The following is a 13732-nucleotide window of genomic DNA, read 5'->3' on the forward strand; positions in this document are numbered from 1 at the left end:
CGTTACAAATCAGTCCCAGGAGTGCTGACGTTTTTTTAAAACAGCATCTGGCAGTGAGAAATTCCAAAAAGCCGCATGAATCACCACTAAACAGGCCAAGGCAAGTAAGCATTTTCACGTGACTGTGCACGAGATGGAGTGCGCGATGTGGAGCACCTGTGGTGGACGCTGAGGCACTGGTGGGATCGTTGTCATGGCAACCGCGGTGGCAAGAGAAGCCAGGGAACGGCAGCAAACTTTCCGTCCCGCCGGCGTCCTCTGTTCCGTCCACTATTCTGCACGGAGGAAATAATGTGTGAGCGTAATCGCGGCAGGCTGAGGTGTGAGCTGTCAAAAAAAGAAAAACTCTCGCAGCTTTCATTTCAGCAAGTGAAAACTTGAACTTTCGGTTCCTTTCTTCATCTTCACAGCCGTGGCTGCAGGGGAGCATCTTCCTTGACCTTAAAAACAATTGCTCCTCGTTCACCATTGTAGGAATCTCATTTTGGCTTTTGCTGTGACTTTCCTCGGCACTTTGACGTGAACCGAAGCAAGACAGCCACTGCCTTTCATTTTCTTTTCCTGTCGCTCATCAATGGGGGGGGGGGATGTCTGTTGCATGATGATAAATTGCTGAGCACAGACTATAAACATCATTGTCTCTCTTGGTCGCAACAACAAAATGGTTTGCCCAAAGCTGTGCCTTCAATTTCTGGCTGTGGCAATCGATAGGACCAAGGTGGGGTACCACACTCCACCGCCTCAGTCCGGCTGACTTTCGGGAAAGTCGGCGCCATTTTCGGGAGCATCGTCATTTGTAAACAGCTCTCGAAAAAAAATACAATAAAACTCATGTCTGATTTGAGTGACAAACAAAATCGTATTCAATTCTCATGAGAGCGCATTCTGAAAGCCTCCGATTTTATCGCAATTCAAACTCACCTGGGGCTCAGGTCGGAAGGGCTTAGAGTGACCGGTGTAATACCCGGGCTCATCCCGCGAGACTTTTCAGAGCTCCGTTCTGCGCTTCCACGATTGGCTTGGCCCATTGGAGTCGACCCAGCGGCGCCCCTGAGGGTCACCGCTCTGTTCTGCTCCGATGACAAACAATCATCATCTTCCCTCATGTCCCTGTCATGTGCCCCCCGGGCCTCGGCGAGAGGCGCACAACCCTGAACAAGTCGCCCATTCCTTTTCACACCTGGCTGGGAACGGAGGGAAACAATCAAGTCACGTCATGACCTTCATTTCGGAATATTTAAAAAAATAAAATAAAAAATAGTCACTTTCACGATGCGGAATCCGATTTGATTGATTTCATGGGAAATGTGTGAAGACATGAATCCATTTTGAATCGCATCAACCTGCGCTAGTGACCTCTAAGCGCATGTCGATGCACAGAGGAGACAAAGAAGTGCATATCAAAATGATAATTCAACCCCGGGAGAAAATGCTGACACTTGTGTCCTGTTTCGTTTGCATGAGTAGCACATTTTGATGAAGCCTCCGGTACTGTAATCAGGGGTTATGCTCAAGACCCAAATATTGATTGACCCAACACTCTGTGAGAAAAGAAAAAAAAAAAAACGGTCCAAGCACAAAGTTCAAGAATGCTTCATTGATTTTTTTTTTCCTTACTTTATTAAAGTGAAGGTGCAGCCTGAGTGCTAATTGACCCAACATCGCATGAACAAAGTCATTTCCCCCCTCGCCATTATTTGTGGTGTGGTACCTGAGGATCAAGAGCTGCTGTGGAGAGTCGAGCCTTCACCTGGAAGACAGCCAAAGAGGGGAAATGTGCCTTTCAAGAAAAAAAGAAAAAAAAAAAGAGCAATCAGCCAGTATCTGCCTGCTCTCTTCGTTGGCTACATCAATAAGCGAGCAACGTGATGTGGCCAAAAGTCTCGGCACACGCCTCTTATCAGTTAATTCATCCGCCTCTAAAACAGATCCTCCCCCGATATCTCAATTCAATCTTGCGCTTCTAACTTTGTGAGAAGACAACACAACCGCCGCCTCATTTAAACTTCTACCCGACTTGTCATACTTGATTCGCTGCAAAAGCTTCCCCTCAAAAATCCCTTTGTTAGCGTTGAGGAAGCGGGCCGGCGTTGAGCGTACGCAACGAAACTCTCTCACCCGGCTGTAATGACAGGAGCCGAATTTTCAGCTGTCCATCAACTGTCACGCGTTTACCGTGTGCGACGTTGGGATGAGAACCAAAAACATAATCGGAACTGTAGTTTTATGCAGAGTATTGTTTTGAGAGGAAAATGTCAGGGTGACACATTTAACCCTTTCAAGGACTGCGGTTACTACAGTGGACAGCTTGTCATGTTATCAGGTTACAGGGTGCATGAAAGGGTCCAGGCGGTTTTGATTCAAATTGACGACAACAACAAGCCGCATACTTCGTCTCCGCCCATGACTCGGCAGCTAGGCCGGGTGAAGATCTGCCACGTTCAAGACGGTTGCCCGACAGACGCATGATTCGCTTCAAAGACGAAAGGTAGGGCAGAGCTGCGGCTTGAGCGTCGATGACACAACGGGGTTGCTAGCGTTAGCTTTTGAGAAAAGGCACAAATATTTTCAAGAAAAATACTTTTGCATTTCGTCTTTGGGAGGGGTTTGTTTTCAAAGCGCGCATCTTTTTTTTTTTCATGAGTTTACAATATTATCCAATGTACTTTTTTGGGGGAAATACACCCCTGCCTCATTTTTTTTTTAAATGAACATTTGGGCCTACTACACCGCTGTATTTTAATGTTGGTCATTATGGCGGTGCTTGGAATTTTCACGTTGAATTCAATTGTGGTTCCTTGGCCCTATAAAAGGGCTCCAAAACCATTTTCTACCCATTCCCACACGTCCAATCCTCCAACATTGAATTCGGTATCAATCGGCATGACTCACATGTGACTCTTGTCCCTCCCTCAGGTTGTAGGTGAGATCCTGCTGGATGTCCTGCACAAAATGATGCGAGTACTCCGGGTAGAGATCCAGCACCTCGTACAGACCCTTCAAGTTAATACACTGCAGGTCGCAGTAGGTCAGCGCTTTCACATCCGCGTTGGTTTTGATCACTCGGTCGTCTAAGGAGAGGTTGGCTCCAATCAGATCTCCTTTACCTTGCTCATTGGACACACAGATGGGGCATATCAGATGAAGGGAAATTGCAGGAGGTGTCAAAGAAGCCAGAAACAACAACAATAATACACCAACAAATCTTTGATCGCACCTCCCCCCCGCCCCGCCCAAAAAAAAATCCTCACGCTCCTCGAAGACATTTTTCACGTATTCCTCTTTCCAATCTTCTCCAATTTTTACTTCCTCTCTAATGCTTTCCAAGTTCTGTCCTCGATTGACTTTGTTATGCCGCAATCAAGTTATCCTCACCCAGGAGGGAATCAACACACACACACACACACACACACACACACACACACACACACACACACACACACACACACACACACGTCACGCATAATAAACAATATTCTTCTTGATTCAAGGCGAGATGTTGTTCCTCGCAGATGTTTGTGGATGGAAATACTCATCCTGGGAATCAGGTTGGTTTAAATTGCGTTTCGGGTTAGCTCTGTGACTTACGGAGAATTACACCGCTTCTCTCTACAAAAAAAAAAAAAAAATTTCACTTGACTGTTACTCTGAAGTAGAAAACTGTAGGTTAACTCAATTTAAAAAATATATGAAACTTAGATGGTGGATTAGAAACTGACTGAGAGCAGGAACAATAAAGGATCACTTGGAACAGTTCATTATTTTGTGCCACATAACGCGTTTTAATGCATCTCCTAGTTAGCTTTTCCTCTCATTAAAGCTTCCATAAATGGTTTTGATAAAAATACACTCAGCTCTTAATTACTTTAGGCACCTTATTTTTTTTCGCAGAGTTGCATCTTTGCCAAAAGTTCTCAGCTCCTTAATGAGACGTCGCCATTTTATCGCAAACTCATCTGCGTCGTGTTTCATCACCGCCTAAGCGATGTAAACATAACCAGTACGCGTTCGAACAAATGGACCGGATATGACGGATTTGAATGTGACTCCAGTTAGCTGGACAAGACGAAATGACGTGGGCAGCATATGGAGAGGACTCAAGTACATTGACTTTCAAATAGATTCCATCAGGACGCGCAGGTGGGAACTGAATGATCTTGCAAGCGCCCAATTAAATCGCCAATGGACACCGCCATACTCTTTTCAGTGGTTAAATCCTGCACATCAAGTAAACCGTGGCAAAAAAAAAAAAAATATGACAATGAGCAGGTCCTCATGTGGATTTTACAGCCAAAGTATGTGTGTGGGGGGGGGGGGGCAGGGGGGAAGACATCTGATGAAATGCAATTGCATGGGAGCCTTCTCCAAACAAGAGGCTCATTTAAACGGAACCAACTTTTGACCGGCGAGGCTCTCAGAGCTTCATTATCAAAACTGCTGCGGCAACTTTATCCCCCGCCCACCTCGACTCCTACTAAAGGCACGAGGGGGAGTCGTATCATATTTTGCGCATCATAGAATATAAACATGGTGTAACTGACCGAGAATTGCCAACACCATGCCATCCTTCAGGACCTCCATGCTACCGGAGCACACGAAGAAGATGGCCTGCAGGGCGTCGCCCTCCCGGAGGAGATACTCTCCGGGAGCACAGAAGGTGGTCTTGATGTGCAGCGACAGAGAGCGCAGGCAGCCCCGGCTGGCTGAGGCGAAGAGTGACAATTCCAGGATCTCTTTGTTGAGGTGCATGGTGATGTCGGAGCGGAGCTCATCCGGGAAGTCCTTCAGCAGCTGGGAAGACCACGAGAAGCAGTCGTGAAAGTTGGAGTGGATGCTTCAATTCGGGGCAACATCAACTTGTCACCTGGACAATTTTCCAGTACGACAAAATGTTATCATTAGAAGTACCGTATTTTCCACACTATAAGGCGCTTTGGCGTATAAGGCGCACCTTCAATGAATGGCCTATTTTAAAACAGTTTTCACATTGAGGGCGCACCGCATTATATGGCGCATGGAATAGAAGCCACAATAGTGGCTGTGGTTGGCTTATGTATCCACTAGATGGAGCTTCGCTAAAGGGAATACAATACAATACAGCTTTGACAATCGGCTATAACAAAGCGCTTTACAGAACATCGCTATTTAAAATCGGATATTCAGTTTCAATTAATCTCGCCTTTTATTATTTATCATTTTATTTGTGGTTTTATTGTTCTGGTTCTGATTGTAAAGTGTCCTTGAGTGTTTTGAAAGGCTCTTATAAATGAAATGTAGTATTATTATTATTATTATAACATTTAAAATGCTACATCCAAGAAATCAGAATATTGATCCATATATAAGGCGCATCGGATTATAAGGCGTATTGTCGACGTTTGAAAAAAATAGAATGCGTTTAAGTGCGCCTTATAGTGCGGAAAATACGGTAGTAGTAGTAGTACATTCTTCCATGCAGGTCATGAATGAACAATGGCACATTGTTGCCACACACATCAAATAGAATTCCAAACTATCTGCGATAAGCTTTTAAAAATGTTCAACATATGAATGAGCTGCATGTCCGTCTTCCCCTCCTTGTCAGGACTACAATCTGGAGCTCGACAACCCCCACCATAAGACTGATCAATGTCCCATCAGGGCCAAGCCGACTGTAATCAAGAAGCTCATCTTTAATTCATCTGTCTGAGATTCATCAGGATCGCTCCGTCTCGGCGTCGCGGCGCCAGGGTGACAGCTGTCTCACACGGCCCTTCGCCGCTGCCTGCCTCAACTCTTCCAGGCTCGGCTCAAGGTGGCAATGAGACACTGTTCCTCGTAAATTCATCTCGCCTATCAAAATATGTCCTTAAGTAACCTCTGTAACGGCACTCCATCTCGACGAAAACAATTTAGAGCCCACCAATTCAAATTCAACTATTTAGCGGATGGTGACAGGTTGAAGAATCGGCTTTTTCAAATTACAAAACTGTTCAACCTAACACCCCCCAAATAAAATGAAAAAAAAAAAAAAAAAACAGAAAATACATACAAGGAGGACAAAACTTGATATAAGTTTATCATGCTTGGCTTGCCCAAGCGATGGAACTTGTTTCTCTGCAATTCCCTTTGACCAACCAAAGGAGATGGGACCTCTTTTGTTTGTACCTCATTACAGTCGATGCCGTTGTTGACTGACCAGGTTGTCTGAAAATACTCCAGCATTCGCTGCTTCAGGCCGTGCGGCAGATGATGCACTCGTATAAAGTCCTTGAGGTCTTTGGTCCTGGTGTGATACTGCGACCAGCGGGAGTACATCCTCTGGATTATGGCTGTCACATTGCCAAAGACCAATGCGTGCATCAGCGCTGCGGGAGGAAGAGAGGTGGGGAAAAAAAAATGGATGCATTTGATTGCGGCATGTGTATGGAAAAGTGAGTGCGGGTGACGGCGGAAGCCTCCTGGCGCTTGAGAACATTTAACATTTTGCAGGAGTAAGGGAGAAAACGTCCACAGGAGAAAACCCCCGCCGCGGTGACCTCTTTCCGCCCTCTAAATGCAAACGGCAGGTCAACAAGCCGAAAGTGGATCAGACTGACCCAATTCGATCGACTTGATTAATGTACCTGCAAAATTTTCGACACGCGGCGCGGAATTGTGCAGTTTCAGCGCCTTAGAGTCTCCATTCACAAATTCTACACCCACAACAAAATCTACAATATAATTGTATCGGTGTGTCCTCCGCGTACCTCCTATGAGCATGACGCAAATGGAAAAGATTTTCTCCACGTCCGTGTTGGCCGACACGTTGCCGAAGCCCACGCTGGTGAGGCTGCTGAGGGTGAAATACAGAGAGGCGACGTAAACGCTGCGGATGGCGGGCCCGCTGGTGGTGGCGGTGGTGTTGGCGCTTCCGATGGGGTAGTACGGCGACTCGAGACGCTTTGCCAGCTCGTGGAGCCACCCTGGTGAGATGATGTCATGGGGCGGAAAAGAAAACAGACACGTTGATATTTATATTTCCGGTGAAGGCTTCTTCACTTGTGCTGTTGCGTTTTGTTGTTGTTGTTGTTGTTTTTTTTATGCTAGAAATGCTTTGCAACATGTTCATAACCAGCTATTGTTCTAAATATTCAATAGCCTTGCTAATTCACAGTGTTGTCTCCCCCCTGGAAGCAATTCATTTCAGTTTCCCCTCTTCTCTTGGACTTACACAAACGACCGCGGGAGAGAAATCTAAAATCCACACAAATGACATTGACTCTATTTCCTCAATTGCTATGCCGCCGTCAAATGACATAGAATACAAATATCGTTAGTTTACCAATGTCGCCTTTCGAGAAGATTTCGATTTTGCTGTGTAAAATATCTTATTCAACTTCAAAGTAGTGGTGACTTTCGTTGTTGTCGCAATGTTCTTTTTGTAGTCACCGGAAAAGAACTGGTTACCGTATATGCCGCACGATAAGGGGCTTCGGAGTATAAGGCGCACCTTCAGAAAATGGCCTCTTTTATAACTGTTTTCATATATTGGGCACACCGCCCAACATATGAAAACGTGGCTGCGGTTGCATTATGCATCCACTAGATGGAGCTACACTAAAAGGAATACAATACAACTTTATAGAGAGCCTTCACAACCGTGGCAGCTGCAACAAAGCGCTGATCAGAACATTTAAAATACTACATGTAAGAAATCAGAATATTGATCCATATATAAGGCGCATCGGATTATAAGGCAAACTGTCAGATTTTGAGAAAATGGAATGCTCTTTGGTGTGCCTTATAGTGCGGAAAATACGGGAACCAACACCGTTTCGCTGCTTGCGCAGAATCGTTTTCACTATTCTCCCCCCGGCCCTCCACACAGGATGCTCAGTAGTGTAAAGCCCGTCAAGACAGAGAAAGCCCAAAGTGGCAAAAAGCTCCTTTGCTAAATATAAAACAATGGATTGAAACCAAAGCATATCAGATGTTATGGAAGCAGAACTAATCCCCGGTCAAGCCGGAGTGAAGACATGCAGCTGATCCCTGGAGAGACTCCTGCAGACACTGATGAATGGTAATTGGATCGAAGCAACTTCACAGCCGCTTGACTTCCAACGCGCATTCGGCATCCAAAATGCATAATTAGGATACAACACATTCATCCTGCCTCCTGTTTTTTTATTTTTGTTTTTTTCTTTATGACACCGAGAGGCAGTAATTGGTCAAGAGGAATCGGCGTCATTCTCTCGGCCCGGCCAATGCTGACCCGGAACCGCTTGCGAGGACAACAGTGAGAGGTAATTACGAGTGGCGCAGTTCATCAATACTGACGAGAGATCAGCCCGGGGGTTCTCATTATATGAGGGACCTGCGTACTGGAGGGAAAGCTTCGGGTTGAATCCGAAATGATCGACGGAATCACACCATTCGCTCACTTGTATCCCACAATCACCTGTCTCCACAAAACACAGGAATCGATAAAAATGATGATTCATCATCATTTAAATGTAGATGCTTTAAAAAAAAAACACCATTTGTTGCATTTATTTCTCGATGCCCTTATATGGGTTCATGATAACATTGTGTTTCCACCCAAAACCAGTATGACTATATTTTTAACACGGTATTTTCAAATGCAACCCCTTAAGAAACAAACGCACACGCTGGTCAAGACACGTCGACGTCAAGAGAGATGACGCAAGTTGATGTTTTTGTAGGGGGGGGCCCCCCCAAGTGACGGCCGAGAAGAATCTGAAATTCAAATGTTGCCATTTTCAAATTTTGCCATTGCTCACCGATATCCCAGTTGTAGGAGTTGGCCTCCATTTCCATTTTCCCGATGATGTACCAGATGCAGGCCATCCAATGGGCCAGCAGGGCGAACATGGACATGAGCAGGGTCAGCACCACGGTGCTGTGCTGCGAGTAGCGGTCCATTTTCTGGAGGAGGCGAAGCAAACGCAGCAGGCGCACCGTTTTTAACAAGTGCACCACAGACACCTGGTGGAAAGAGACAAAACGAGGTGGGATTAAAATCATACGTTTTGCAGATTGCAGTCGTTTGTTGCGATGGAGTGGGCTGTCGGGACAAGGGTGATCGGTAACCCTTCGCATCGAAGCCGCACGGTACGTTGCAAGTATATTTGCGCGTACGGGCACCTGAGTGGGGAATATGAGAAAGTGGGACATAAATGCTATCGAAGGCACACCTGCATAATGTTGCCATCTATCATCACCAGGCATCCCACCTATGGCGAAAGGCCCACTCTCGTCCACCAGGAAGCCGCGGAAGCGTACCTACGTTGTGCCTTTCTCCATCAGCCATATCCCCGCCTTCCTCTCACCCGTGTCAGCCCTCTCCAAATCTCCTCTCGCCACTCGATTGCTCACCATTTCTCGGTGGTATTTGTGCGCCAGTGTCATTTTTAACAACAAGGCTCATTTATACGCCACCTGCCGGCAGCAATGTGTCCACCCCTTCCCAACCCTCCCCACGAGCTATAACCTGAGCAGTCTTGTTTATTTTCAATTCCTTTACAGATACCCCACTCCATACATTTATTAGTGCGGTATTCATTTACGGTTTTCATCGGGTCTTATACTGCCCCCAGGTGGCCAGAGCACGCACACCAGAGGGAGCCTTACAAAGTGCATTGAATAGAAGCATTAAGTGTGCCAAAAATGGTTCAGTTATTGTAAATACGATTTAATTATGTCACCACTGCATAATTTTCGAAAAGTCCAATATCACAGAAATTGAAAAAAAAAAAAACATGACACATTTTCGGTTCTGTTCAGATTTATGGCATGTTAATTAAGGCATCATTGTACTCTATTGTAGGCTGCTACCTCATGAGCGTGTTAGTGAGACGGCTTTCGGGTGAACACCTGAAGATACAGAGAATCCCGCGAGTGAAAGTAAACGGCATCGTCAAGCAAAGTATCAGTTGGCGGGGGTCAAGGGGTGCACCTCCACCTAATTGCTCCACCGTCGCGCTTCCCCCCCTTGCACTGCGCTCTCCTTAAAGCGCGTCTCGCGCTCGAGTCAAGCTGTGCAGAAAAAGTTTTAATGACGCAATAAAGTACGATTGAAAGCCTCTGTGCGTGCAATCGATAGAGAGAATCAAAGAGGCAGCGGAGCAGCAATGGGAACGATCCGCGTGAAGGTGCTGTAGAGGAATGTCGGATGGGCTTCCCCATCCAAACGCATGTCGACGGGATTCGTTAGGGCCTCTGTTGGGCAAGACATCGATCATCGGGTTTTGACATCATCTATTGTTAAGGTGCCTTAAAAAAACGTAAGCAACGGGGGTTGAGCACAAGAGCCCAGAGGCTACTCACCACGCTGACTTTGAAGGCATAGAGCAGGTCAAAGGGCAAGGCGGCCACCAGGTCAATGATGAACCAGGTGGTCAGGTAGTGAAAGCAAATCTGCCGAGCGTCAAAGATCACTTGGCCTGACTTGCTGACGTAGGTGGTGCGGAAATTGAAGACAATATCTGCAGGAAATTTTTTAGATTTTTGGAATCCATAACAACTACATTCACAGAATGCCGACCTGGGGCTAAATATTTCAACATGCTGAAACATTTGTTATTTGTGTAATCGATGAGTGACAAGTTTTTTGTTTTTTTTTTTGCACCGTAAAGGACAAATATGGATTTCTTTCAATTTTTCATTCTTCAACGTGTACATTCTCATCCAAATTTGATGAAAGCGCTAAGTCCCAAAGCCACACGAATGAAAACATGAGCTCCCAGGTGGAGGTTTGTGACGCACCCAAGATGAAGAGAATCTCCACGGCGATGTCACTGACGGTCGTGCTGCGGGTGAGGTCGTCGTCGTCGCCGATGAAGCAGACGTTGTACGGCACAGTCACGGCCACGTAGAAAGTGGCGAGCAGGATCAGCCAGTCCCAGCCGGCCTTGCATGTGCTATAATGCAGCAGGATGAATTTGGACTTTTTGGCATCTGCTACCTTGTACTCTGGAAGGGCAGGAGGGTCGCCAAACACATTCTGGAAAAGACACAAAGAAATAAAATATCAACTTAGAACAGAAACAAAATACAATCACAATTCACGCTGGATATGTTTTGAATGTAGAAAGGATACCAAACCATCTAATTTCATCCAACCAATGTCTGTTAGCTTAATGCTAACATATAACGCAGAACACAATTTTTCTTTTTTAAATTATTGTTAGCACCACAGTACGCGCTGTTCTGTTTTAAAAGTAAGCATGTAGGGAGGATACCAAACCACGGCATTACCATCTAAAGTAAGTCTGCTAGCTTAATGCTAACACAAAATAGCAAACGGAAATTAGCATCGATGTTGCGGTAATTTTGGACCTTTAAACAACTACTACTTGAACACACAGAGCATAAAACAATACACACGGGAATATACAATATTTTCTTCATATTTCCTTCTCTGTCCCAACTTCTTGTGATTAATTTTGTTGGCTTTTGAGCGTTTATCCATAAATGGTAGACGCTTAAAAATTGGTGACATAGCGGCACCGCAGAGGATGAACCGCAAAATAGTTGTTTATTGTAGCGTGTAAACTGTGTGTGCTCGCATCAGGTTTGCTTTCCAGACATTTTATTATATCACCACCTGTCTGGTGGTCTCAAGTATTGTTTTTTTTTTTTTTTTTTTTTTGGACGATATACCTTATTGAGCTTAATTTTGCTCTTCTTTCTGCTGTGGAGGTGCCCCGAGACGTGGTAGAGCACGGCGCTGCTCCGCATTCGAGCTGAGCTGAACGGAGAGCTTGTTCTGATCCTGCCACGCCGTCGCTCTGCAAACACACATTGAAGTGTCCAAAATGAACAGAATTGATGAGTTTCGTCACATCGTAATTACCGTTTTTTTCCGCACTATAAGGGGCATCGAAAAGCAGCTTGAGCAGTACATAGTGTATACATTCTAGGCCAATAGCGGTGGAGTGCTAGAGACGTTAGCACTGTTGGCTAGTTATGAGAAGTGGAATTCAAGGTTAAAAAAAAAAAAAAATCTTATAAGCTTTCAGGGGAGCCGCATAAATGTGCAGATTTGGATTCATTGCGATTACTCTGCCAAAAAGGTATTGATCGATGAAGACGTTCTGCGTTAGCAGTTCAACCACGATGGATGTGTTCTGGTCAATCTGGGCTATTGAAGCCATTTGGTGCACGAGTGTGTCGCCGTCGTAGTGCGCGGGATGGATGGCGTGATGCGCTGAGAGTGGAACTCGGATAATAGACGGAAGCGTTATTGCCGGCGCGCTCTCAACGAACTGGAATGGACTAAGTCCAGATTGGCTTGAGGGCAGATAAAGGCAATAACAAAGCCAGCGCTGAAGAACCGAAGTGCTAACTGCTTTTGAGTGTCCTCGTGGAAAGCGCGCGCATTTTCTGGTGCGCCGGCGAGTGCCGGCAGACCCCCAGATGAGGGGAACAGACAGGGCCCATCCATAAAGAGGCAGCGCCTTGGGGGACACGACACGGCAGGAGTGTGAGATGGAGAAATTATTTTATTTTTAGACCTAATGAATATCCCTTTGCTGTTAGAACCATCCGTGTGAGGGGGATGGGGAAGGAGGGGGTCCATAGGTGCTGCGGGAAAACATACGAGCTGGAGGACGGAAGCATACGTTGTTTCCCACTGCAAATTAGCAACAGATTTCTTTTTTTTTTTTGGAGGGGGCGGGGTAGAGAATCATGACGCAACCCACAAGATCATCAATTTTGCGCTACTTTGCAATTGGGCGGGAAAAAGCCCATCGCCGCGACTTTTACAAACAGAACACCAAAGTGCAAACATTTCTTACCGCTCATATTCTCATTTCAATGAGCTTGTCACCCGCCAAGTCACGCCAGTGGGCCGTTTGTCTAAATCTGGAGGGGCTTGCTGTATCAGCCACTTTCATTTTAGGTTGAAAAGCTTTTCATCAGGGGAGCAAAAAATAACTTTGCTTTGCGGTGATGCTTCCTGCTCTGCCTTATTTACGGTAATGAGCACAATTATGCACGCAGACACACACACACACACACACACACACTGACCTGCTGCGTGCATAAATTTAGCTCAATGTCATTCATGCAATCCAAAGTGACTTTGGCCAAAGATTGTCTTTTCTTCAAAACGGATCAAGGTTAACAGATGGAAAAGTTCGAGGGACAAAAATGATTTTATTATATATATAAAAAAAAAAAAAACACAATGCACTTCTTGGGCAGGCTCTGGAGAACCTTATCCAAGGTTCCAACCTTATCCATTTTCCCTTGAACCCGTTCAGCGGTGGTAAAAGAGCACCCCCCCCCCCTCCTGAATGCATTCTCACTGACCTTCTTTCTTGTCCTCTTGGATGCTTTTGGCTTTAACGTCAGTGATGTTCTTGAACGAAGCCAGAAAGAGCACCACGTCCCCCTTTTCATTCTTAATTGGCACAATGTCCAACAGACACCAGAAGAGCACCCCTGAAAAGAAAAACATTCCGATGAACACATTTCTTGACCACCTTTTATTGAAAGCGGGTACATGGCGTTGTGCTGTAAAATGCACGTGTGCGAGTGGCTCAGACCTGAGCGAGGGTAAACGGTTCGGAAAACGGATGGGTGGAATTGAATTGTTATGAAACAACTATTTTCGATGTACTAACTTTGTTACTGAAAAATCGCAGCCACAACGGAGTCATACGTTAGCACGAGCGCTGGTTACATCTTCATACTTTGTCGCTTCGGTTTCGAGTGCGGAGCACACAAGGCGCCAAAACTCAAC

At 45.7% G+C, this 13732-nt stretch overlaps 2 protein-coding genes across 3 annotated transcripts in view; both read right to left on the reverse strand.

The window, feature by feature from the left end:
- Positions 1-13428, reverse strand: part of LOC109515234 (potassium voltage-gated channel subfamily H member 8-like) — a 17562-nt gene extending 4134 nt beyond the window's left edge. Inside the window, exons 1-12 of one of the 2 annotated variants that reach the window (XM_019868892.1) lie at positions 13300-13428; positions 11644-11771; positions 10747-10984; positions 10309-10466; positions 8763-8967; positions 6729-6944; positions 6148-6347; positions 4542-4791; positions 2893-3107; positions 1712-1750; positions 922-1184; positions 157-275 (exon numbers count right to left, since the gene is read on the reverse strand). In XM_019868892.1, coding sequence (XP_019724451.1) covers positions 157-275; positions 922-1184; positions 1712-1750; positions 2893-3107; positions 4542-4791; positions 6148-6347; positions 6729-6944; positions 8763-8967; positions 10309-10466; positions 10747-10984; positions 11644-11721 — 1981 coding nt within the window. In that variant the 5' untranslated portion in view covers positions 11722-11771; positions 13300-13428. Of the gene's footprint in view, positions 1-156; positions 276-921; positions 1185-1711; positions 1781-2892; positions 3108-4541; positions 4792-6147; positions 6348-6728; positions 6945-8762; positions 8968-10308; positions 10467-10746; positions 10985-11643; positions 11772-13299 lie in introns of both variants that reach the window. The other variant, XM_019868891.1, reaches the window with a different exon arrangement.
- Positions 13292-13732, reverse strand: part of LOC109515213 (potassium voltage-gated channel subfamily H member 8-like) — a 36837-nt gene continuing 36396 nt past the window's right edge. The window contains exon 4 of the mRNA XM_019868838.1: positions 13292-13431. Within this exon, the coding sequence (XP_019724397.1) occupies positions 13292-13431 (140 nt within the window). The remainder of the gene's footprint in view (positions 13432-13732) is intronic.

This window comes from Hippocampus comes, unplaced genomic scaffold (genome assembly GCF_001891065.2).
Source record: "Hippocampus comes isolate QL1 unplaced genomic scaffold, H_comes_QL1_v1.1 scaffold401, whole genome shotgun sequence".
In the NCBI taxonomy this organism is placed as follows: domain Eukaryota; kingdom Metazoa; phylum Chordata; class Actinopteri; order Syngnathiformes; family Syngnathidae; genus Hippocampus; species Hippocampus comes.